The sequence below is a fragment of the Erpetoichthys calabaricus genome, chromosome 13, assembly GCF_900747795.2.
Source record: "Erpetoichthys calabaricus chromosome 13, fErpCal1.3, whole genome shotgun sequence".
In the NCBI taxonomy this organism is placed as follows: Eukaryota; Metazoa; Chordata; class Cladistia; order Polypteriformes; family Polypteridae; genus Erpetoichthys; species Erpetoichthys calabaricus.
The window spans coordinates 66258471-66286291 of NC_041406.2; the positions used below are offsets into that span (position 1 = coordinate 66258471).

The window sequence follows — 27821 nt, forward strand, 5'->3', positions numbered from 1 at the left end:
TTTCCCTCACATCCAATTGATTGAGTTTGGATGTGTGCCCCTTCTAAAGTTGGTTCCTACATTGCTAGGACAGGCACTGACCCTCTATGATTTTGAATGTGATAAAAATATAAAATCAAAATAGCTTCATGAATGCCTTTTTATAGTTGGTGTTTGCTGTAAAATATAGAAGTTATTTTACCACGCTTTGTTCTCAAATTTATCCACAGAGTTGATATGAATATGGCACGGTGGCGCAGTGGTAGCGCTGCTGCCTCGCAGTTAGGAGACCCGGGTTCGCTTCCCGGGTCCTCCCTGCGTGGAGTTTGCATGTTCTCCGCGTGTCTGCGTGGGTTTCCTCCGGGCGCTCCGGTTTCCTCCCACAGTCCAAAGACATGCAGATTAGGTAGATTGGCAATTCTAAAATTGGCCCTAGTGTGTGCTTGGTGTGTTTGTGTGTGTCCTGCCCTGTGTTGGCTGGGATTGGCTCCAGCAGACCCCCGTGACCCTGTGTTCGGATTCAGCGGGTTGGAAAATGGATGGATGGATGATATGAATATTAGCATGAAAGATTGCTTAAGTCTTTTTTAATTCCTTGCCTCATATATATATATAGTAAAAGAATCCCGAACACAGACATACACTGAGACAGCTAGATGTCCACAACACACTTCTATTCTTCTTTTCTTTAACACACAGCCACAATGAACTCACAAGGCTCACTCCTTTTTACTTCTCTTTGCTCCTTTACTTCACTGCCAGCTCCACTCCTCTCTCGCAACCTCTGTCCTCTTCCACCCGACTCTGGCTCCCTGAATGGACTGAGGCGGCCTCTTTTATAATTCACCTGGATGTGCTCCAGGTGCTCCTTGATGGCCTTCCTGCAGCACTTCCTCGTGTGGCAGAAGTGCTGCATGGGCACCCGGAAGCACTCCGGGTGTACCTGCTTCCTGGTCTGGCAGCACTTCCTGGTGTGGCGGAAGTGCTGCAGTCCAAGGTTCCATAGTCCTTCAGGCATCCCCTGGCGGTGGCCACGGATCATGACAGGGTTGATCCTTCCAGCTCTGTGGTTTCCACATCATCCATGATGGCCGCCCTCTTGCAACTTGGGGAAGGAATTGCCCCTCTCCCGGTCCCCTGCTTCTCCAGGCCTCCCAGTGGGGCAAGGTCCCTGGCCGTCCTTCGCAATATATATTGTGATAAATAACGTTCACAACACGTTGCAAAGGTTTGTGGTTTTGCCCCGTATAATCTTGAGTCTTCAAATTGGTCAAATAGCAATGAAAAATTACATCAAACATTCGACCTCAACCATTTATACAGAGGACAAAATGGCTATAGGAAATGATGTGGCAGGAAGTTAGCTGAGACCGGAAGTGACGTCGTTATAGTGGGAACGGAAGTGATGTCATCAGGATTGGCCAGAAGTGACATCATTATTACTTGACCGGAAATGGCGTCATCAGTATTGACCGGAATTGACATCGTCACTGGGGAACTGGAAGTGATGTCATCTGCGGGAGACGGAAGTGGTAATGAATCTGAAGTAGTTGTTGCTGCGGAGCCCTTTTCAAGTATTGGTATTGTTGATGGTGATTGTGTGTTATTATTTGTCCTCTTTGGTTCTGTTAAGGTAGAGAGAGAGAGATATAAGTACCATAATTCAACCCCCTGTCGGACAATATGTTGCTCACCTCTGGGCTTGTTGACTGCCTCCTAAGCGCACGTGTGTGACAATATATATATATTTATATTCACGGCATTCGTAGTCTGTGTCACAATCTGATTGTATGGGTGGTTACCTACCAGGTAACGCTTGTGGTTGGCCAGCAATCTGCTAACATCCGCCACGGTGCCCTCAGTCAGATTGTGACACAGACTACGAATGCCGTGAATGTAATTACCCCGATCTACATGCTGTCAAATAAACGAACCACACGCCGTGGCGCAACGTTAGGAGCATCGCCTCTGGCGCTGACGTCCGAGGTTCGATTCCCGAGAGGGAGTGCAGTGGAGTGTGTACGCCTGATGAGCCCAGAATGAGGGCGAAACACGTGTCGCGTACTCTTTGCATTTATTTGACAGTAAACTATTTCAACCATATATTTATATATATATAGTGGAAATAATAACAGATAGAAATATGAAGGTTTAGGGTGACCACCCCATATACTTAGGGGAAAAAAGGCAAAATGAGGCAATGTATAGATTTTTGCAAGAACAAGTTCAAAACAGAACTGAAGTACATTGAACAAGATGCCATTTATATAGTGTGGTTGACAGGAAGAGGTGTGTCTCTGGAGTGTGGAACCAGAAGTGAGGTCAGGCCAGTCAGGCAGGATTTCCCTCTGTGGGTCTACAGAGGAGGAAAGAGAGAAGGCATTAGTGGACAGAACCATCAGCTGCTCTAGCATACCATTATACTTATTTAAGCTCATTGCCTGCCTCCCATGCACACATGTGTGACAGTATCTATGTATGTATGTATGTGATACACACACAATATAACATCTGAAAAAGTGATGAAATAAAGTATTTTTTCAGTTAATGTTTATTTTATCTTGTTACAGTACAAACAGAATTTTCTCTATCTGTGATTCAGCCAAGTGCAAATGATGATGAACAAAGTGAAGTTTTCTTTTTGTTACCCAGTCTGTTAGAAAAGATTGATGTACAGGTAAGAGAGTATCAGCTTATACATGCCTGAGATGAAGAATATTTTTTTTTACTTTAGACAGAGTAGAGAAAAGCCAAGCAAAATGACACCTTTTATTGGCTAACTAGAAAGATTACAATATGCAAGCTTTCGAGGCAACTCTGGCCCCTTCTTCAGGCAAGATGAAGGGGCCAGAGTTGCCTCGAAAGCTTGCATATTGTAATCTTTCTAGTTAGCCAATAAAAGGTGTTATTTTGCTTGGCTTTTCTCTACATTCATAATGGCTAACACGGTACAACACCCTAGTACTTTAGACAGAGTAAAACTTTTAGTTTTTTTACAAAAAAATGTTTTATACTAAAAAAAATGTGGCAGGACTTCTAGTTATGAACTGTATTGACCTTTGCATAGACACAGAAAACGTCAAGGTCCACTCCTTCTTAATGGTCATCTGTAGCAATGGTTGTTCATAACTGGCAAAATGAGTAAGAGGTAGATTATCAGCCTCTGTGAACTCATTTTTTGATGTAACTGTGTTAACCAAGCAGTCAGTTAACAGTATAGTTGTACATCCATTTTCTGAACCTTCTAACTATACCACTTTAGTTTATTGTATTCTATAATGTAAATAGTTTGTATCTAATAAAATAATAATGTTTCAGAGCACCTTGATTATATAACTCATATTACATTTCTGATTCCACCCACCTAAATTAATGTAACTGCATTCACACCAGAACTTTGAATATGTTGAATCTGTTTATATGCATTACATTTCATAATTTTTTGTTCACTTTTAAGCATTCATCCAGCTTTGTGTTGCTCTAAATGTTGCTTTGTAACATTGTAGGATTTTTTCATTTTGACATCTCATACTTGTCCTTGACTTCCAAGAACACTCAGTGGGATGGCTTACTGTACATGCAATGACAAACAGTACTCCTTTCCTTTTCAAAATACAGGGTGGTTTATTGAATATCCGTTTTAATTGACTGGCATGTCAGCCTTCAACATCAGTCTACTACTCATAGGCTTATTTTTACGTTCTGTTAGAGGTGATTTTTGAATTCTGTTCTCACACAAAAATGATGTTCTCAAAGAGAAAGCAAGCATGTCTGCTTTTTGCATTATGTGTGGAAATTATATTAAGGGAAAAATCAAACCCAGACATTACATGCAATATCTTCTCACTTAGAGCTGCTGGTGGATAGAACAGTGTGCACTGCTCGTCCATTCAATCATTACTGAACTTGCTTGTTGAAGTACAGAATAGCTAAGGACCAGGGACTTTTGGCTACAGTGGGTTCAATGTAATTCTCATCTGTAGTTACAAACCTGAATGTCCAACAAAGAAAATTACATCATTAAGGCACAAGGAGAAGAGTGTAGATAATGAAGACTCAATTCACCTGTTCTGTACCTAGAGCTGTAGCCTTAAAACACAAATATTTCATGTGATAAAAGTGGAATGCTTTTATTTTACATTTATAAAGAAATTTAAAAGAACATTTATAAAGAAAGTTGTTATGTATTGGTATATGAAAAAAAACTTTAGTTTTCTATGGCAACCTATGTGCCTTCTTGCCACCTGAAGCTGAAATATTACAAATTGAAATAGTGAAAATTACTCTGTAAATAGGCAGTAGCTTTCATGTTTACTTGGTGAACTACTGGAACTGAACAGTTAACAGGATTTCACTTTATGATTGCTCAGGGCAGTGTTAGCAAAGTCACTCCCTTTAAGGATTCAATAAAGTATAATAAACATAACTGTAAATAAAGTTGTACTACATATCCTGCTCAAAAGTAATACATTATAGTTAAGTTAGTGATAACATACAGTAGGTGCTAGACTGCCAGTGCATGTTGTCATGCACAACAGGGAACTAAATATGTGAGGTAATAGTTGAAGTATGGTGCAGTCCAGTTCATTATACCACTTTTGCTCCTCACATTCATATAATATGTGCTAATAATTTATAAAACTACATGTCCCTCTAGTGAAACACAAATTTATTGTTTTCTAAGGAACTATAATTATGACACTGGTTTGCACTGCACTATTTTCATGTAAAGCCTCTAAATGCAGGTCACCATGGAGCCTTTGACAACAGAATTGCAAAAGTCAGATGAGTTCAACCAGCTGCTCAGTTTCCCAGTTTTGGACCACTTGGGGTAAGATTGGCAGTTTTCTGTAGATCATTTTTGATAATGCATTCCTCTGTATTACATTTCTTCACTATTAGTATCTTTTTAATATTTTGCTTATATTTATGTGATATTTTTAGAGAAATTTCAGCTTTTGGAGAGTAACACTTATACTGTGTATTTGTATGTTAAATATACATGCATGTATGTACAGCGGGAAAAATAAGTATTGAACATATCAACATTTTTCTCAGTAAATACTAGGGGGCTTGGCCCCCTGCTTGCTTCGCTTGCCAACCCATAATCCCCCACACCTGTCAGCGCTACGCGTTGTTGTGAAAGAGGGGGCTGAATGCACCCCAAGGAGACGCGGCCACTCCTCCGAAACCCATCTTTAATGGTGATACAATGGGAAACAAATAACAGTTGTTTTTTTTAATCTCCTCTTTGCTCGATCAGCTGCTGGCTTGCTACTGCTGCCGTGCTGCGTGATCTGCATTTCGTGCGGCGCTTCAAACGTTTAAAAGCCTGTACAGCAGCTGTCCTTTTGTGTCAGTGGCTTGTCTCTCTTATCCCCCAGACATCCTCAAACACTCTGCGATCTCTTTTCACAGAGTAATATTTTCCATTTTTTTGCACTAATGTGATCTTTACTCTCATTTTTTTGAGACTTTCAAATTTTCCTACTTCCATTATCTCTAAGCTGCTCTGCATGTGTATCACGGGACTTGCTTCCAAAGGTTGTAAGTGTGACGTGACTTGTCTGTCTCGCGGGACGTGAAAGTGTCTTTCTGTCTCTCTTCAAAAGATCACATCTCGTTGCCAGGAAAAAAGACTTGTTGCAAGATTTTTTTTAATAATAGAGAGATATTTCTAATGGGGCTATTGACATGAAATTTTCACGAAATGCCAATAACAATCTTAAGTAATCCATACATACAAAGAAATCAAAACAAATAAGTCCATAAATTAAGTTATGTGTAATAAAGTGGAAGGACACAAGGAAAAAGTATTGAACATGCTTACTGAAATTTATTTAATACTTAGTAGAAAAGCGTTTGTTGGTTATGACAACTTCAAGACGCCTTCTGTATGGAGAAAGTTGTATGTACACCATGTATTGCTCAGGTGTGATTTTGGCCCATTCTTCCACACAAACTGTCTTCGAATCTTGAAGGTTCCAGGGGCCTATACAGTATATTTTCTTTATTCTCTGAAACCAATTGAGAGTTTCCTTGGCTGTGACTTTGGGATTATTATCTTGCTGAAATGTCCACCCTCATTTCATCTTCAGCATCCAAGTAGATGGCAGCAGATTCTTATCAAGAATGTCCCGGTACATTTCTTTATTCATCCTTCCTTCAATTATATGAAGTCTGCCAGTATTTTGGGGTGTTTGATGTGCAGCGCCATTTCTCCTCCAAACATGGTGTGTATAATGATATCCCAACAGTTCAATTTTGGTCTCAACTGACCAGACTATATTCTCCCAGTATTTCACTGGCTTGTCCAAATGTTGTGCAGCAAACTTTAAATGAGCTTCAACATGCTTTGTCTTCAGCAGTAGAGTCTTGTGCAGTGAGCATGCATTTAGGTCATGGCGGTTGAATACATTACTTAAACAACTGTACCTGCTTATTCCAGGTCTTTCTGAAGCTCTCTGCCAGTGGTCCTAGACTGTTGGACAACTCTTCTGATTATTCTTTTGACTCCTCTGTCAGAAGTCTTGCAAGGAGTACCTGCTCGTGGCAGGTTTATGGTGAAACGATGTTCCTTCCACTTCCGGGTTATGGCCCCAATGGTGCACACTGGAACATTCAGAGGTTTAGAAATACATCTGTAGCCAGTGCCATCAGTATGTTTTGCAACAATAAGGTTGCAAAAGTCTTGAGAGAGCTCTTCGCTTTTATCCATCATGAGATGTTTCTTTTGTGACACCTTGGTAATGAGAAACCTTTTTATAGGTCATCAATTAGGATTAAACCAGTTGATATTAATTTGCACTGATAGGGTGCAGGATTGCTTTCTAAATACTGACAGAGGTCAGCTGGTTTCTTGGCTTTCCATGCCTTTTTGCACCTCCTTTTCTTAATGTGTTCAATACGTTTTCCCTGTGTCATTCCACTTTATTACACATAACTTAATTTATGGACTTATTTGTTTTGATTTCTTTGTATGTGTGGATTACTTGGGTTGTTACCAACATCCGCTGAAAGTTTCATGTCAATACCCCATTAAAATACCCCATTAAAATATTTACTGAGAAAAACGTTAACGCGTTCAATACTTATTTTCCCTGCTGTATATTGGGTGTACGTGTGTGTATATATGTATATTTATACTGTTTTAACAAACTGAAGCATCAAGGATGGACAAGCAAATGTCCAGTCTCAGATTGTAGTGTTGTGCTTAATTAACCCTTACAACTCCCTTTAAAAGCTTTTTTGCTCCCAGAGACAGCAAAGGCCTCAGAAAGTGCTATTCTGCTGAGCTGTGTGTTACATTGAACATTTATAGTAGTTCTTTGCCTTTAGCAAATCCTAGTCAATCTATTTAAAAAATTTTTAATAATTTGCATCATTTTCATTACATTTTTATAATAAATATTTTTACCTTTACAGTTGCTTAATAATCGTTAACCATTAAAACGAAACACTACGGTTAATAATAGAGAGAAAGTGCAAGAATATCTTTCCCAGATGCGGTTTTATTCATATATTATTCATATGAGAATTTGTTTTAAGTTTAAGTGAAAACATGTTACAGACGGGCTCTTTATATTACTAAAAAGTGCTTTATGCATTTTTATGTCATTCTCTGGTTTTGGCAATTGATTTGGAGGCGTTGTTTGCTCTATTCCAGAGTAAGGTTCTCTTCTTTTTCTACTTCTTCTTTTGGCTGTTCCCGTCATCTTTTTCCATATCTTATAGTAAGGTACTCTATAGGTATTAAAATGTAAGATGAAAATAAATGGAAGCAAGCGTTCAGTGACAAACTGGACCATTTTAATAACCCACTGCTAGGCCTTGTAGTCTGCTATAATTTCACTGCAGTACCAAAGTGGGATATAGTAAGTCAGCACGCTGCTATAGGACTGCACAAATCTCTTTATGATTTTCAGTTGGACATCTTTCTAATCTTTTAGCTGTATTGTCATTTATTAATGCTTTCCTGAGTTGCTTGGCTACTGCTCTTATGGAATATTTTTAGATGACTACCAGTTTATTTAGACAAATAATAGCTCATTTCAGACAGTTTTACAATACTCGTACCACATAATGCAATAACATTTTAGGTAAGATTCTGAGACGTTAGTGTTTGTTTTATCCAGCAACTTTAATTTTAGGCAGTAATTTGAAGAACCAGAAAGAGGACTTCACAAAGAAGTGTTAACTTATTGAGCAGCAGTTAAAAGGATGAATAAATACAGTGCACATTTTACCATATCACTTTGCCTTTTGGACAATACCTTTTCTGTTATTTTTCTTTCAGGGGCATTGGTAATCTGAGCCAAGAAACCTTTGAACACATTTCTCATAGCTTGATGGGGCATCCTTTTTCTCAGGAGTTCATGGTTCAGTCACTGGGACTTCGAAATGGGGGTCTTCTTTTAACTGGGTCAAAGGTAAATCTATATACAGTATATAAAAGTCAGTGTATGTATGTATGTATGTATGTATGTATGTATGTTCCAGCATCACTTCCGGACGGCTGGAGCGATTTTCATGAAAGTTGGTACACATGTTTCTCATTGGTCGACTAAAAATACTGAAATCAACCCTAACTTACCCCCTTCTGGGTAGGGTGGGGGGTGATCTTACGGTCTTGTATGCATGTTATCATCATGACCACCAGAGGGCAAACTGGAGGTGACTGCCAGCATTCTGTATCTGTGAGCACCACCGCGCCCCTGTTGCTTTTGAAATTAAATAGAGTTGGCCAGTTCCGAGTGTCAACTGGATGATAACATACATACAAGACCGCAATACAAGTGCATTAGTGAGTCTTCATTGTTTGTTAATTTATTTTTATTTTTAAAGTTGTGGGGGTTTTTTAATTATATTTTTCTCAAACTATTAAAAAAAACCACTTTATTTTCCTCCCGGGCAACGCTGGGTATTTCAGCTAGTAGAGTATTTATCATACTAGTTGAAGTTCAGATAAAATATATATGTCACAGTGATTTGTTTCAAGAGAGGTTTATAAATAATTAGGCTTTTTAGAAAAAAAATAGTTATTAATAATAATATTTGAGCCTTTGAAATCAATGTCCATGATTATCAGCCATCTGTACTCTTACAGATTCAGGAAGATTCTTTTTACTTAGCGTGCCATATGTATTTTAACAGTAAATTGGTGTTAGTTTTTAGCTCTATCCATGTCCTCATCTTTTGTTTTTGGCTACATTTTAAACTTCAGGGTATTGGTGTTTTTCGACATTTGCTTTGCAGGGCAGTGGAAAGACATCCCTTGCTAAGGCACTCTGTAGGAAAGCTGCTGAAAGCTTAGATGCATATGTAGAAGTAATTGAATGCAAACAGCTTCAAGGTAAGCTACAAAGCTTTTTTGTTTTATTCAACAAAACACAGATAAACATATAATTCAGCCAATCTTATACTCAAATGAGCAATATAGAGGTACAATCATTGTATTAAAAAATCAAAGAAGAAATCTCTTAAACTAAAAGCCAAAAAGTAAAAATTGGGATTTTTTTTTGTTTGGCTAAATATTATGCATTAAGTCACAAATGAGTGCTGGGCTTTGTTTTTAGTTCATTCGTTTTTAGAAAAAATAAGTGCAGAATTACATGATCAAGTAACATCATGCATTTAATTTGAGTGGTCAGGCTAATGATCAATTGATATTTTCTGATTGTGCCATGGCTACGGTTAAGAAGTTTCACCAGAGGTTATTGCTCTTTCAGTGATAACATTGAACTGATTGAGTCTGCGCAAATGTTCATGTATGTCTTTTTCAGAGTGTTTTTTCCTTTAGTCAAGGATTTTGGAAATGTGCATGTTCAAGAAAATTAAACTGTAATAAATGTTTAAATCAACAGAAAGAGTCATTAGCATTGATCAGGCATCTGTGGAACGGCTCTGTGCAGACCTTGTCCTATCAAAGCCTCATCAAATTCTTAATGATTCTGCTTATTCTCTCCGATATAAGCAGTTTGACAAGTGCAGAACAAACACAATGTGACATAAAAATTAATTTGAAGTGAAACATATTCCAGGTATACTGTGTATAAATTAAAGTTTCTGTTTTATTTTAATGTTTTCACTTTATTTTAACTATTTTATGTTGGTCAATTGTAACATGCATGACAAGCTGAATTTATCATTCCGGTTTACTAACGTTGATCTTCACCTTGAAAAGTCACTTTTGGAAATGTAAATGAAAAACAGTGTAATGTTCTCCTTAAGAAAATGTATTTTAAAAGTGTTATGCTTACAAACTTGTGCTTTTTTTTTTTTTAGGAAAAAGAGTAGAGACTGTGCGTAAGAAACTGGAGGATGTGTTTGCAGAAGCAGTGTGGAGGCAACCATCCATAATTTTTCTTGACGACTTAGAACATATTGCTGGATCTGCTTCTTCTCCAGAGCTTGAGCAGAGCCCTGATGCAATGATGAGCAAACAAATAGCACAAGGTATTATTATATTTGGTGTGATAACTTAGGCTTCCTGAGTAATCATTTGAAATTTGTTTGTTCACAAGTACTGTATAAAGTAGTAGATAATGTTATATTTTCTGATCCAAGAACAAATTGTTATTTTTGCTTTGCGCCTTCCCCTACCATAATCTATCATCTATGAGGAAGGAGTGAAAGCTTTAGATTTGTCAGAAATTTAAATCTCTGGTTTTTGATAGATCTCAATGTTTTAGGGTCCCCTAATACCAAAAACATTGATATCTCGATGATGGGTGTGTGTCTTTGTGTCAGTTTCATGAGGACTATCTAGAGCTAAAACAGCTGGACGGAAAAATACCAAACATGAAACTTAAGCCTGTTATGAGATGTCGATATGCTAATTAGTTTTTAAGCCAAATCGTGGAAAAGAAAGAGGCACTGTAGAGGAACCCTCAAATAACCATAATTCTGCAATGAATTATGAATTCTTCTTGTCAATTTCTATCATAATGACCTATGTTATGATCAGAAAGATCAGCATAAGAGCAGTAAATAATTGCTGAAATGTTATAGAATAGTTCGGGTAACTTGGTTCCTAAAGTGCAAGTCTTACTGGTACTCGCGTCCGAATTTTGTTAACTTGATTCCAAGTCAATTTGAGTATCTTTTTGGAATGCACACCTTCTTCCTACAGTATGTATTTTTTGGATTGCTTCAGGCACTCCAAAATATTTCAAAGAAAAGCACAATAGATTGGCAACTCTGAACTGGCTCTGTGCGACTGGTGCTCCACATAGGATTTGCTCCTGCCCTCCCTACACTGCTGTCTGAATAAGTTTTGAGTCTGCAGATCTTTAATGAATGAAGGATTAAAATGGACAGATAGATAGTATATCATTGATTTTTTTCTGCTGTGCAATTGGTTCATTTAAATGTCTTTGTATAAGGGTATTGTTTATATATCTATTATTGATGCAAGTGTAACTGAAGTGCAGTTGAAATATAGCAGTTTAAATTTATTATCAGAATATAGTGTTATTTCAGTAGACAGAATAAACAATATTTTTCAAACTACTTAATGAAATATTTATTAAACAAAACAGTTAAACAGTAATGCAATTAAGATTTTTTCTCATTTTTGAAACAAATATCCATTTTTCTATCTCTTATAAAAGTATTTCATTTCTGAAATTTAATATTGTGTTCATGTATTGTTCCTTCATTATTGTTATCTTTGGGATGAATTCAATCTACGCACAGTGATTGCACAGTGATTGCACAATTTTACTACAGCTCTAAATTAAAAAAGAAACAATTTTGTTTACATTTTTGGCCATTCAGTCATATAATTTTAACAAAGCTACACTGACACAATATAGCATCTTCACAAAAGTTAGACTAGTGTGAAATACAATGTTTTTATGTAATGTGAATATTGAAAAAAAATATTGAACAGTAAAAATAAGTTTTCAAGTTAAATTGTAGTAAAACATGAATATTTCAGCAAGATGCCTCTGTTATAAATATGGTTGTTAAGACATGCTTCTGCCAAATGCGCCTAGGAAAATTCATGCAAAGTCCTGTTGGTTGACAATTTTGCAATAAAGCATCTTTGAAGCATTTTTCCTTTTTGAATTTACTGTATTATAGTGAAAAACAGTGGGAACATATGCAGTAGATAAAACAGCTTCAAGCATGCATTATATTTTTGTTTTTCTCTGCTTACAGAAATATTTGTGGGGAATCACACTGTCTAGTAGTAAACTATCAAGTTTATTGTTTGATACCAAATTGTTTAATATTAGTCAAATATTCTAATAATTAAAGGTAAATCAGTCTACAATTGCCTTATTATTGATACATTTTATGTTTAATACAGCCAAGAGAAATGCTTAATTACTAATCTTCAAGTGAAATGTTCATCAAGTATAGAGATAATGTCAAGATTTATGTGAAGGATAAATGTTTGGTTAATTAACTAAGAATTATTACAAAAGTGGAATTGTTTCTTTTTCATTTGAAGTTTTGAAGGACCTGGTTAATGAAGCAGTTGCTTATGGAAGTCTTATTGCATTAATTGCTACATGTCAAAGTGAACCTTCTTTAGACCAGTCTCTTCTGATGGTGCAGGGCTCACACTTTTTCCAGTGTTTTAAAAGTATTCATCCACCCAATCAGGTAATTTTTGTTACTTGTTACAGTCTTAATTATTGTGGTCAGAATATTAGAAAATTTTCTTGTTCAGTATTATCTTGTTTATGTTAGCATTTTTAAAATGTTATTTTATGAAGTTATATTTTTTTAATAATAAAATACACCAAACAATTCATCCTACTTATCCATTGTTTGGTAGTTCTTTGATATTGTCTCTTGAGTGTTTGGAGTACTTGTCATTCTTATTTTGATTTTCAAACAAGCAGCAGTCTCCACGTTAAAAACAGTACTCTATACTGTGTAGTCAGCGTTTTATAGTCACCTAACTATCAGACACATGCATCTTACTTATCTCATAGTTTTCAGACAAAGTGAAATGAAGACATGTGCATGCAAGTATCACAAAGCTGCTGTATGTGAATAAGTAGATGCATTTACTTGCATACCTTTAGCCTTGTTTTACTGGTACGAGATCTGCTTTCTTTTTATCCAGTTGTGACAACATCTATAACACGTTATCTTGGTGTTTTGTCTCAGTAGAGTAATATATTGCTCTACTTTCCCCTTTTGTATTATTAATATGTAGCCTTTGTCAGAATGCCTCACATCTCACAGACTTACCACTGTTTATAAGGTATTATAGTATATAACTTCTCCCCACCTTCCCTTCTACATCTATAACCTCAGGCAATTAGGTGTAGTAAAAGACAAGTAGGAGTTAAGTTACAATTTAAACAATGTATTATTGGTAATATTCATAAATAATAACAATATGCAAAGTACATTTGAATATTGGCAACCATACAACCTGATAAATGTTGATGTGTAGCTTCAGGCAGCACACAGACTTGTTAGTTACTTAAAATGTCTCTAGTTAAGGCATCGTTTGTGGTCAGCTTTCTTCAGAACAGGCCGCATGCCTGTCTCAATATGGCTGCCGAGCTGTGCTGTTCATTGTGTTGTCCTTTTCATTTCATGCATCAGTTTGGTAAGAGAGAAGAGTGAGAGAGTGAGCAAATTTATAGATTTTCTGTCCAACTCCTAGAGCCAATAGAGCATCATAGTACTTAAGGGCTTCTGATACATGCCAGTTCCAAACAGCCATACTTCAGACCAATGGGGGGATAGAACATCTTCACACCTGCCCCCCAAACCATATGTTAAGGTAAAGCTTGGCAGTTAGGCAGCCTGGCTTTGTGTGGGGGATGAGAGAGACTTTAGCAGAGAAACACTTGCCAAACTGGTTTGAGGCACTTCCCCCCCAACTCTGTTGTAAAATTCAAAGACACTCATTCCTAAAAGGGGAAAGTAAACATGAGTGCTTCTCACTAATGTAACACTAATATTACATTGCTTTGCCTAAATTACAAATAAAGACATACAAAATATTTATCAACTTGTTTAAAAAAATTCACATCACAACACATGGATTTTTGATATTTAATCACTTGCTTCAACAGTCTAGGCATGCTTGGCAGAAGCACAAGTTCTAAAAGAAGTACAAACTCATTCATTCGTTTTCCACCACTTATCCAAAGCCAGGTCACTGGGGCAGCAGTCCTAGCAGTGAGGCCCAAACATCCTTTACCCCAGCCACAATTGCCAACTCATACTGTGGGATCCCAAGGCATTCCCAGGCCATCTGAAAGATGTAATCCTCCCTGTGAGCTCTGGATCTTCCCCAGGGTCTTTTCCTAGCTGGTCATGCCCATAAAACTTCCACATGGAGGTGTCCAGGAGGCATCCGTATCAGATGGCTGAACCACCTCAGTTGGCTCTTCTCAATGCCAAGGGTTAGCGGCTCTATTCTGAGCATCTCCAGGACGTCTGTACTTCTCAGCCTGTCTCTAAGAGAGAGCCCAGCCAATCTGCAGAGAAAGCTTATTTTGGCTGTTTATACCCACAATCTCATTCTTTAAGTCATTACTCAAAACCCATGACCTTAGGTGAGGGTAGGGAAGTAGATCAACTGTTGAATTGAGAGCTTCGCCTTCTGACTCAGGTACTTCACCACTACACATCGGTATAAGGACCGCATAACTGCACTCACAGCCCCAATCTCTCTATTGATCTCACCATTCTATTTCCCCTTTCTCATGAATAAGAACCCAAGGTAACTTAAACTCCTCCAATAGAGGCAGTAACTTACCTTCCACTCAGAGAGGACAGTCCACTTTTTCCTACTGAGTGCAATGGCCTCAGATTTGCAGGTGCTAATCCTCATGCCTGCTGCTTCACCCTCCGCTGCAGACAGTCCCAATAGGTGCTGGAGTTCACAGCCCGAGGAAGCCAACAGAACCACGTCATCTGCAAAAAAGCAGTGATGTGATTCTAAGGCCACCAAATTGGAACCCCTTCCTTCCATGGCTGTGCCTTGACATCCTGTCCATGAAAATCACAGACAAGATAGGAGACAAAGCACAGCCCTGGCACAGTCCCACACTCACTAGAAACGGCCCAGTCATGGAATCTCAGATCCAGGAGGAGTATTGTGGATTCCATCCAGGCCATGGAAAGCTCTTTGTCCTTATAAGGATTCTGGAAATGGCATGGGAGTTTGCCCAATCAGTCCAAATGTGTTTTGTGCACTTAGAGAAGGCGTATAACCATGGTCCTCGAGGGATACTGTGGATGGTGTTGAGAGAGTATGGGGTTCTGGGGCCCCAAATAAGAGCTCTTCAGTCCCTGTATAATCACACTGAGAGCTGTGTCCGTATACTCAGAAAAACATCAATACAGACACAGTTCATAACAAAATGTCCTCCTTATTAATGCTACTTAAAATATCATTGACACTGGTAGTTAATATGAATCCAGTTTAGTGCACTACAGAAAATCATATGCTGATGGTAGGGTATCAGTGGCAGTTTTTTTATACTTTAAATGTCTACTGCATTGATGTTGCATTTTGAGTGAATGTTGAACTACCAGATCTGTTTTACAAATCCAATATTTATCCCTATTTTTACATTGTTTTGATGACAATTACAACAGATCATTTATTGAATATTTGTATTTAATATTTTAATGATTGCATATGTGTAATTTGAGTAAAAATAATTTTATTATATGAGCTCTTTTTCAAAATGAATATATTTTTTCCTTTATTTGTAATTTTTGCATCTTCAATCTTATTTAGATTTACTGTTGTTACTTGTCTAATAAAAATGTTGCTTGCCAGGTCCAGCGAAGTGAATTGTTATGTTGTGTTACAAAGAACAAAACCAATGTTAATGAAGGAAGTCTACAAATGGTCGATATCCAGTCCGTTGCGAAGGAAACTGAAGGCTTTGTGGCTGCTGATTTTGTGGTCCTTGTTGAAAGAGCAGTACATGCCAACATGAGCAGTAACAGGAGCACTTCACAAGGTATTCGGATCTGTCGAGTTCTAAAAAAAACCACAAGCATTTAACAAAATGTAAACTCTTTGTCTAATGAGCTGGTTGTGTGTTAAACAATCTCTTTCCTACAATTTGCTTTAATTTATTATTTTATAATGTCCAAAAAAAGGCCATCAGATTATGCATAATTTATGTCATTTTCAGCCTGGTTGTTATATAGGAGTTGGCATTGTGTATTGCGTGGGTATAGGAAGAGATGTAGAAAGGGACAAAAATTATTCATATTTTGGTATTTATTTCCTTCATGATTTTAAACATTCCTTTCATGTCTGCTTTTAATTATAATTTAATTTGTCTAATAAATCATTTTTTCTTTTACCTGGTGTGACTGTAGGGGGCACTGTCGCACCTCCAAACCCGCAGACAATATGCCAAAACACCAGATAAAAAGTCCCAATAATTAATTTATTAATATAATAATGTGCACAAAGCACATCCACCTCCACTATACACAATAATAAACAATAAACACTAATTAATAATACAAGAAACACCAATACAATCCTACTCTCCACCCAGCAGCTCTGTCACACTCCCTCCCAACTCCGGCTCGGTCTGCTGGGGTTTCCCACAGTCCTTTTATAATCCTTGACTCGGAAGTGCTTCTATTCCTCAGTCCATGTGATTTCATAGCACTTCCGGGTCAGATGGAAAACTCTCCTTTTTCTTCAGCCCGGAAGTACTTCCTTTCTTCCGACCCCGTTACTAGGGAGTACTTTCAGGCTGTAATAGAAATCATTGTGCCTCCCTGCAGCGTCCCCTTGTGGCCCCCACGGTATCCAGCAGGGCTGTGCAGTAATACTCCATTGTCCATGATGTCCTGTTGGAATTCGGGGCACCTCCATGTTGCAGGAAGGATTCCATCTAGCGGCGTGGGGGTATTGGCCGGCATAAACTGCTGGCCATATATCACACTGGCAATTATAAAATTAATATAGTAGCTCTTCTTTCGATTTTTTTTCTTGCACTGTTCATATTCATCTTGTAAGAGGAGATCAAAACTTCATTCACAATAGTATTTAGGATATGGACTCATGCGTGTTTTGTTCATTTTAAGAAGTTTGATTTGTACTTCCCAAGAGCCAGCTTCTGTAGCCAAGGATCGGACCGCCAAGGTCCCGCCTTCGGCCACCACCCAACTCACGCTGCACCCGACCTCCTTGGCCCCTCCCATAGGTGGTGAGCCCATGGGAAGGGGGACCCACGTTGCCTCTTCGGGCTGTGCCCGACTGAGCCCCATGGGTGCAAGCCCGGCCACCAGGCACTTGCCATCGAGCCCCACCTCCAGGCCTAGCTCCAGAGGGGGGCCCCGGTGAGCCGCGTCCGGGTGAGGGAAAACGGCATCCAAATTTTTTATTCATCATAGAAGGTCTTTTGAACCGCACTTTGTCTCATCCCTCACCTAGGACCATTTTGCCTTGGGTGACCCTACCAGGGGCATAAAGCCCCGGACAACAGAGCTCCTAGGATCATTGGGACACGCAAACCCCTCCACCACGATAAGGTGGCGGTTCGAGGAGTCAGATGAGGTGGCTCAGGCGTCTGATCAGGATGCCTCCTGGACGCTTCCCTGGTGAGGTGTTCAGGGCACGTCCAACCGGGAGGAGGCCCCGGGGAAGACCCAGGACACGCTGGAGGGACTATGTCTCCCGGCTGGCCTGGGAACACCTTGGGATTCTCCCGGAAGAGCTAGAAGAAGTGGCCGGAGAGAGGGAAGTCTGGGCATCTCTGCTCAAGCTGCTGCCCCTGCGACCCGACCTCAGATAAGTGGAAGAGGATGGATGGATGGATGGATGGATGATTTGTACTTTTTAGTACTTCTGTGCAGCATGTGGTTATTGATAGCAATGAATGCAGTTTAGTAAGGTAAGGCATAGTTTCCAGATTCAAATCCACATAATGCTTGTGTATCTAATTTTTTTTCCTTCTATATCTAATTTTACTTCCACTTACACCAGGCTTCATTTGCCACATATCTGCTGAAATTTTTCCTAGATTAATCTTTAATTTTTGGTTGAGTGTAAACTACTGTATCTGACAGTCTACCCAATTTAAAGTGAGCTGTAAATGTAATGTACTTCTTTTTATTTATTTGCATCGTATATGTACTAGTAGGGATGTCATAAGAACCGGTATTACAGCACTAATTTGGTACTAAAGTTCCAAAAAACATAACAGTACCAGCATTTTTACAGTATTGGTAGTACCGAGAATGTCGGTACTACACTCATGAGTGACTGCAAGTAGATGAATTACTTCAGAAGGCACAATAATACATGATAAAAACTACATACAGTATAAAAATGGCTCACAGTGTTGACGAGACAGCACTGCATCAATACGTGTTGAAAAGATAAACAGCAGAGGTCATGTCTGAGTACAGGAATTGTACTTGTCTCTCTATTATAAAAAAAAATGTTGGGATGAGACAAGACTTTTTTCCTGCGACGAGACGTGATCTTTGGAAGAGAGACAGAGAAACACTTTCACGTCCTGCAAGATGGACAAGTTACGTCATACTTGCAACCTTTGAAAGCAAGTCCCGTGATAAACATGCAGAGCAGGTTAGAGGTAATGGAAGTAGGAAAATTCAAAAGTCTCAACAAAATGAGTGTAAAGATCGCAAATGGAAAATATTAGTTGGTGAAATAACAGAACAGCGAAAAGAGGTTGAATAGTGTTTGAGGATGAGAGACAAGGCAGTGAAATAAAAGGCCCCAATAAATGAACAGAGGCTTTGCATTCATTCTCTGATTGTACTGAGCACTTCCACAGATGTCCATCACTCCAAGCATCTCTTTTCTAACCAGTGTATACAGTTCAGGGTCTCACTAGGTAGTGCAACTTTCACACATCCACAGCTGCGCATATAGGACTGTGGGATTTGGGAGGACTGCCAGTGCGAACAACAGTTGTAGCAAGTAAACATCAAGGCAAGATTCAAACAAAGTGGTTATACAGGCGAGGACATGAGTTGCTCTATTTGTTAATATCAAAATAAAATTGATTTATAGTTGCAATGGTTCAAACAATAGGGCATATCTCCCTATTAATACGATGTGTACTGTGTTAACAGAGATGTGTAATCGCCGAAACACATAGTCAGCAGGACAAATAAAACAGCAAACTTCATTGCTAAATTCATACGTTTGCAGTTGTATACAGTGGACATTTAAGACAGTTAAAACGAATACTTATGTAGACATTTGTTTATCTTGGTTATCTTTCTGCTCTAGGTGTCTTTTTATCAACCAGTGATTTTCAGCAAGCACTTAAAGGATTTATGCCAACATCTTTGAGAAATGCTAACCTACATACTCCTCAACAAATTGGCTGGAACCATATTGGTGGCTTGTATGAAGTCAAACAACTGTTAATGGATACTATTCAGTTACCAGGAAAGGTAATTAACTAAAGACCGGAGGGAGGCACCAAGGATGGTTTTGGACCCTTGCTTTACTTGACATTTGATTCAGTCCTGGGCCAGGATACTTTTCATGCTGAGCTTTTTGTGTTCTCCCCTGCCTTTCCTCCTTTGGCTGAAGCTAAATTGTCAGTTGGTGGGATTTTGCTTAATTTTATCAATGTATAGGTATCTGAATGTGTGGAGGTAAACTATATGTCATGGAAGGGTATTTCAGAACATTTCCTACTTCACCTCTCCATTTTTCTCAACTTATCTTCTCCACAATAGGATTGTTACTGTACTGACTGTTACTACAGTTACTGTAAATCACACATCAGTTCCTGTCTTTGGTGAGAAATGTACTGCGTCTCTTCAGAAATATGCCTCCACATTGTTCAGAAGAGGTCAGAAATATATATGTGTTTTACAGTCACCATCAATTTGGCTGTGAAAATTTACTTTATGATTTGTGTTTTGGGCATTAGACTGAAAAAGGTATGAGGTTTTCATAAGCTACTCTACCACATTACCATATGGGTAGTAAAACTGGTGGCATGACATTGGCCCACAGGACAAAAGAAGACAGTGACAAAATGCGCAGAAGACAAATAAAAAACACGGCAAATTTGGTAGGTGTCACTTCATAAAGCTGGAGTCTCAATCGGATTCATGCTTTTTAAGCTTTCTGGAATTGGAGTGCTGGTAGCTTTTTTTAGATACTCCAAAGTTCTGCTTATGCAGTATACATATGTGTGTATTTCATTAGTTGTTATTTTTATAATCAATTAAAGAAAGTGTAGGATAACAAAACCTATAACATAAAGACAAACACTAAACACAAATGAAAAGAAAACACAACAACTTCTAAATAAAAAGATAACTGAACTGTGTGATTTACAGTGCCACATTATGCTCAGTCTCTTAGAAAAAGTCTAAATGCGGCACCCATCCGTATGTCAATATTATTCATAGCAGGCATTGATTAATCTGATCGTATCTTAATTTGAATTCCTCTAGTTCAGGAGGGAATGCATTTACAATATCTGAAAAAGCAGGGGGCACAAACTATAAAGCTAATGACATTTCAGTATACATGGAAACCTTTTCATCGTTTTTGTAAGCAGCCACAAAATTAAATTCCACTGTCTGTGTGCATTTGTCTCTGCACTCATTTGTCAGCACACTTTTATCCCACACTATTTTGTCAGAGCACCAGTACAATAAAATGAATAAAATAAATTAAGGAGCGAGTGAAGTGTGTCATTATGCTAATGTCTTAATGTATCGGCTGCAGGTTCCCTTATTGCATTTTTCTTTTTGCAGTACCCTGCTTTATTCTCCAATTTGCCAATACGCCACAGATCTGGTGTGCTGCTGTATGGTGCACCAGGTACAGGAAAAACTCTTTTAGCTGGAGCCACAGCAAAAGAAAGTGGTATGAACTTCATTAAAATTAAGGTAACAGTGAATCTTCTGATAATGTCGAAAATACTTGGTCAACTGTCATCTTAGCGAGGAACATTCCACAGCAGGATCAGTTGCTGTGTTTTTACACTAATTAACGTTTTTGCTTTGTACCTTCAGGGTCCTGAGCTTCTTAGTAAATACATTGGTGCAAGTGAGCAGGCTGTTCGAGATGTTTTTAGTCGGTGAGGATCTTGATCTTTTTTTTTTGTACTTTAATAAAGTAGTGTTTGTTTAAGGAAAGCATAAGCTGATGGTTTGACTTGTGCCTCTTCTCAAGTCTTGTCTTTTTTGATAAAGAGGAAAGATGTAACATACTCCTAAAATTATTGTTTTTTTTCCCACAATGCTCTAGGGCCCGGGCTGCCAAACCTTGCCTCTTGTTTTTTGATGAGTTTGACTCCATTGCCCCTCGTCGAGGCCATGACAACACAGGGGTCACAGACAGAGTAGTTAACCAACTGCTTACTGAACTCGATGGTGTCGAAGGATTATCTGGTGAGTCTGGTGTACAAAGCTGTACAAAACCAAGAGGTAGTAACATACTAAGGTACAAAATTAAAATAAATTGTGATGTTTACTTATCTTTCACATTTTACTCAAAAATGTTCTGTTTTAAAATTTTGAATCAATATTGAATCAGCTGTAAGATTTGAGCTGGCAACCTTTGTGTTTTATAATGTTAACTTTTTAGACACTTGGTTACACGACCTGCCGTTGTCCGACAATATGTTTTATTGTTTTATAGGTGTATATGTTTTGGCAGCCACCAGTCGCCCTGACTTAATAGACCCAGCTCTCTTAAGACCAGGACGAATTGATAAGTCCGTGTACTGCCCTCCTCCTGATCAGGTAAGTTGGCTGCTTTTACATTTCAACATTTTCTGATACTTAACCTTCAAAGCCACTTAATTAACATTGTGAATTTTAGGTATGTGATAAAGATTTTAGATATTACATCATACTGAGTCATAGGAATACAGTTGGTGTGTGTTAGTGTGCCTTGCGGTGTGGTGGGCCGACCTTGCATGTAGGATTGGACTCGGGCATTGTTGTTTGTGTTGTCAGGATAGTTGTCATCTCCTTGTGACCCTGTAATCCAGAAAGTGGGTTAGGAGGATGGATGGATGGATGGATGGATGATTAGCTTAAAGCTTAAATCCTGTCATGATGACATCAGTCACCACAGAGCTTTAATAAGATCAGAATCTGAATTTACCATGAACTTAATCACTGTCCTGCTCTTTTATAACACAAGTAAACATATACTTCTTTAAAAATATCACATTAGTAGAAAATAGGCAGTTGCATTTTGTGACGTTACACGTAAGAAAATTAAAACCTTCTTTTCAAACAGTACTCCTTTACATTATACATTAAGCAATGTATTCATTATCTGTATCAATAAATTCACTATTAAAATACTAAAAAGAAAAGGATCACTATGAGATACCACAATTTCACTTAGAAGAAAGAAGTGTTTGGCGTGATCTGTGTAATCATTTCAGGTTTGTCCCCTTTTGTCCCACCCTGAATCATTTCCAATTCCTTAAGATGAAATATGCAGTGGATTTTGGAAAAGACATTGCTGTTTGCTGTTTCGGATTTGTCTCTCTATGGATGCCATTATCTAAGTCATGTTTGATGTTGCACAACAGTTTTGGCATACCTGCTACATTCTGACTATTTAGCATTTTCAAGAAGACATCAGTTATTTCATAACTGGCCACTTTGCTTCTTCTTAACATGTTTGCAGTGTTCAGTCACGCCTCAGTCACCTCTGTTATTCACACAGCACACACAATTAAAGTCCACATTTTGTGTTTTTTGATTTTTCTTAGCTAGATATATTTGGTGCATATAATAAAAAATAAGTTGTTGGCTTCTTAGCATATAGAGCAAGTCCTTGATCTCTTTACTGCAAATAAAAATATAATTGAAAAGTTTTAAGATTTCTGTTGATGCAATTATTTTTAATTTTTCATCTCATTAAATGTAGTATGAAGTATTTTCCAGCACACAGGGGTTCCTGTGTAGCTTGTAGCTCTCTAAAGTCGTTCCTGACCTCCGTGTCATTCTGGATGCTGTAACTAGAAGGTTCCTGAATTGTAAGAGTCATGTGTGCGCACATCAGCAGCCAAGGAGGTTTCTATCAAAGCAGATGTCTAAATATAAATGTGCAACTGTGAGAACTGAGAGTTGCATTCATCTGGAACTTCAGATGTAGTGAAACAGATGTATTATTTGTCACCCATATGCAGACCTGTCAGATTAACTTGAAGGTGCTTTGGATCTCTTGGCACCTTGTCAGTTTCAGTGTGCAGAATTGCAGGAAGTTCTTCTGAAGAAATACACGTTACACGGTGCTGTTTAACTCCCAAATGATCATGGCTGTTAAGTGTCTTTATTAGAATAAAAAACATGTGGACTGTCAGGATTGTTTTGATTTTGCAACACTATTTTATTTATTACTAAAGTTCCGGGCCATGCAAGACAAATTCATGCAGAGCTCTGCCAAATTCTTTTGGTTTTTGCCAGGCGATGCAAAATTGTAAAAATAGAGCAAAAGCAAATGTTTACTTGGTGGAAGGTAAACCGAATATTAGATAAATATATCATTCTGGTATATCTAAATGTATGTTACTAACATACAGGCAGTTTTATATGCATTTAATTTTAATTCTCAATCAATAAATCTTATAGTACATTTGTTTTAATCTGACATAAAACTGAATCAAGTCAGACACAAATTTTCCGTTTTGCAGAACATGGCAGAAACATTTCAAGGTATTTCAGAATCACCGTGTGGTTGGTCATTTTCAACTACTGTTAAATGTACTTTTGTCATCTTTTTAGGTAGGTCGACTAGAAATCCTCAAAGCCCTTAGTCTCTCAGTACCTCTGGCTAGAGACGTGGACTTTGAGATCATTGCCTGCAACACAGAATTCTTTACTGGGGCTGACCTGAAGGCTTTGCTCTATAATGCCCAGCTAGAAGCAATTCACAGCAACCTGGCTGCAGGCCCTTTCCATGTAAGTTCATCTATCCAGCATTTAGTTTAAACAATAATTTTGCAAGTTGTTTTCTTTTTAAATAGATATTAGAGTTTGCAATGCTTACATGTACTAGAATGTTATCCAGGTTATGCTCCTGAAATACTGAACATCTTGAATAACTTTTAAAGTGATGCATATCCCATGTCTGTTGAGTGAGGCTCAGAGGCATTTTAAAGCACATTACCCAAAAGGCCATTATTATACCATAGCTGCCTTTTAACTTCCTTCATTTTAGTGCATAAAAATATTGATTAAAATACTTATCTCTTCAGAACGTAAGATTCTTATGTACATGCAGTATGCAGCAAAACATACTTTTTGTCATCCATAGCACCTGTATCACTATATATCCACATACAGTTTCTGAAAGTTCAGTTTTGAATGCTTTGAAAATATAGGCAAAGGAATAGAGCTTAAAGCCTTGCTTGTTTTCATTCTTTCTCATTTAAAGTATGTAAACCCATTATGATATAAGAAGTTCATATCATGTTTTACTTAATAATAAAACAAAAATGCAATTGTCTGATAGAGAAAAAAGTAAGGCAAAGATTTTAAACAATTTTTGGTGTAATATTGTACTGTATTCTATCATCACTACAGGACCTGGGTTCCGGTTCTGACAGTGATGTCAGCCTGTCTTCAATGATCTTCTTGAACCACAGCAGTGGCTCGGATGATTCTTCTGGCGAGGTAGAAGGAACCCTGGAGAACCCCATCATGTGCCCCGACTCTACAGAGTTACTTTCTGAAGACCCTCAGCAGAATATCTGGCGTCTGTATTTTGGCAGTTCTTATGAGTCAGAGCTGGGAAATAAGACCCCCTCAGAACTGGTCAGTAAATCTAAAAATGCTGTATTTTCTCCAAATTCTGATGGGCTGTAAGGATATGCAGCATGATACTGAGCAGCATAATTCAAAGATGCTATTTTTATCAGTCAGTGATGTTTAAATATATAATTTTTCAAAGTCTGTATTTAGTGAATATGGAACACAGAGTACATAAGAAGCTAGAAAAATGTACATCTATAATTTTACAGTAATTCAGTACTGTCCACAGGGACACTTCATAAATTGAAAAAAATGTATGACCTGATACAATGTTTGAAAGGAAAGTAAATGAGCTGTCATTGTCACCCTGTTAAAAAAGATTATTGGCATAAAATGGCTATTATATTTACATGGTGTTTATTTCACTTTTGACTGTGAATATTTTTAGCACAGTGGTTCACACTTGGCACTAGTGGCAAGAACATCAGGCCCAGCTTTGAGCCTCATCATGGCTGCCCTTTAGGATTAAGGTTATAATCATGTGTACATATGTTATACTTTCATGCTACAATGAACTTCTTACTTGTGTGTCTCCTCAGAACTGTGACAATAATACGACATCAGGAAAAAATACCCAAAATACCATATGCTTTCAGTTATGTATAATATATGAGGAGGGAACCCAAATATTCCTGGAATTGTTAAAATTACTTTATTATACCTGTTATAGCAATTGCATTTTAGTCACTGTCAAAATACTCCCCTCGAGGTGTCCTGTAACACACTTCTCCCAATGCTTCATCATTTCCTGAAACATTTTCTGTATTAATCTTTTGTTACTGTGCCTCAGGCCTCTTGTGTTTTATTTTTTTCTGGATTTCTTCCACAGTAGCAAATTGTCTTCCCTTCAGTCTCAGTTTTCATTTGGAGAGGATAAAGAAGGCACAGGGCATGAGATGTGGCGAATCCGGGGGGTACAAAGTAACAACCACATTGCTTTTGGTTAAAAACTCTTTGACTGACAATGCGGTGCTGTCATGGTGCAGTGATGTGTGCATGTGCGCTCTCTTGTGCACACCACTGCTGCTTTCCCACAGGTGCCTCAGCAGTTCAGTGTAATATTGCTGATTAACAGTCTTTTCATGGGGTAGAAACCCTTTTATTAACAACTCTGTCAACATATATGATCATTGTTAATTTGATGTTCGGTGTGACCCGATATACTTTTTTTGGCTTGGAGAAAAGCATTGCAGAAGTTATGCACACAATTGTAGAATAAATGTCAGAAATGCACACTCAGTCAAGTCAATGCCACTCTGCAGTCTGAATAGCAAGGCGTAGGCATGTGATATGTAGCGTCCTAGTCAATAACTACACCCTACTCCCATCCTATTGACTTATCCTGGGAATTTTTGGGTCCCCTCTCATATATATACAGATATACATACACAACATTTAAACCACTTGCCTAATACTGTGTAGGCCTCCCTTGTGCCACCAAAATACCTGTGACCCATCGAAGCATGGACTCCACAAGACCTCAGAAGGTGTCCTGTGGTTTTGGAACAAAGGTGTGAGCAGCAGATCTGTAAGTTGAGAGGTGGGGCCTCCACGGATCTGACTTGTTTTTCCAGCACATCCCACAGATGCCCAATTGGATTGGGAATTTGGAGACCAAGTCAATACCTTGAACTCTTTGTCATGCTCTTTAACCCCTTGTTGCCTAAATTTATTTACAATTATTTAAAAAAAGAAAATTGTGTTTTTGCTGTCAAGCAGATGCTAAATTAAGGAGAAGGGTCTAGCTGCAGCCTGCAATACCTATGACATAGATCAGGTAATGCCCATAACGTCAGTCACAAAACGCCCTTTGACTCAGATAACTGTCCTGTAATCCTAATCTTAACCATAGTGTAATGGGGCCCTAATGCTAATCCTAGTCTAATGTGATGGGTGTTACGTGACTGACATTGAGGGCATTTCGTGATGTTTGGGGCGTTACATGACTGACCTCAGGTACTGTGGTCTGCAATTACACTTTGTTGAAATTAAGTGGAGATTGTTAATTTGAATATAGCACACAAGCAAACAATAAGCTGGTACGTATTTTTATCTTACCACAAATCTGGACAATTTCTCGAAATTAGCCAAAATCCATGTGCGTGGCCACGCCAACACTTTGCTTCCATTAGGCGGATGTAGTTTCCACCACGACTTCTAGATGGCGTGACCAGTGCTTCTAATACGATCCTTGGTACGTATCAAATGTGCATCAACTGGCATTGGCGGGATACATACGCCACCTCAGCTGCATTCAGGCCGGAAGCGTTTTGAAGCGATTTTGCGACAACCGTCTACATGGGGTTAAACCTTTAAATCTGCAGTATGGTAGGCAGATTACCCTGCTGAAAGAGGCCACTGCCCTCAGGCAATACCGATGTCACGAAGAGGAGTACAGTAGCTCTACTGTGTGATCGGACCAGATGGACTAGCCTTTCCTCCCCTCACACATCAATGAACCTGTCGTTGAGGTACCGCTTGTCCTTTTCTGGACCACTTTTTGTAGGTACTGACCACTACATACCAGGAACACACCAAAAGACCTGCCATTTTGGAGATGCTCTGACTCAGTTGTCTAAGCCATCACAATTTGTCACTTGTCAAAGTTCCTCAGATTCTTACACCTGCTCATTTTTCCTGCTTCCAACACATCGCCTTCAAGAACTGACTATTCACTTGCTGCCTAACATAACCCACCCCTTGACGGGTGACATTGTAATGAGATAATCAATGTTCTTCACTTCACCTGTCAGTGGCTTTAATGTTGTTTGCTGATCAGTGTATATACAGTACATGTTTTCTGTGCTTCATTATTTTTGTTAGGATTGGCTGTTCAGTAGCCTTACAACTTGTTAGAAACTGTCCCTAAATCTAAAGATGAGAGTGCCAACGTTCCTGTCCCATTAGACATAAACAAGGTGGGAGGAACAACAACTATGCATGGTGGCTGGGTGCTGATAATGTTCTGTGCCACCTTAAACAGCCACTTTAGGGCTTTATGTTTAGCAAGGTGTTATGCAGCTAGTGAGGATGGACTCCACTGTGCACCTTTAGAAGCTAGTTAGAATTAATGGAGAAGTTTTAGCTTCCCTCAG

General features: G+C 38.4%; 1 protein-coding gene across 3 annotated transcripts in view; it reads left to right on the forward strand.

The window, feature by feature from the left end:
• pex1 (peroxisomal biogenesis factor 1) overlaps positions 1-27821 on the forward strand; it is a 54247-nt gene that overhangs the window by 19647 nt on the left and 6779 nt on the right. For all 3 annotated transcript variants that reach the window (XM_028817100.2, XM_028817101.2, XM_051936154.1), the window contains 14 exons: positions 2550-2656; positions 4725-4810; positions 8276-8408; positions 9235-9331; positions 10264-10434; positions 12440-12594; positions 15752-15938; positions 19208-19374; positions 20701-20835; positions 20962-21026; positions 21197-21339; positions 21590-21693; positions 23698-23874; positions 24499-24729. In XM_028817100.2, the coding sequence (XP_028672933.2) occupies positions 2550-2656; positions 4725-4810; positions 8276-8408; positions 9235-9331; positions 10264-10434; positions 12440-12594; positions 15752-15938; positions 19208-19374; positions 20701-20835; positions 20962-21026; positions 21197-21339; positions 21590-21693; positions 23698-23874; positions 24499-24729 (1958 nt within the window). The remainder of the gene's footprint in view (positions 1-2549; positions 2657-4724; positions 4811-8275; positions 8409-9234; positions 9332-10263; positions 10435-12439; positions 12595-15751; positions 15939-19207; positions 19375-20700; positions 20836-20961; positions 21027-21196; positions 21340-21589; positions 21694-23697; positions 23875-24498; positions 24730-27821) is intronic.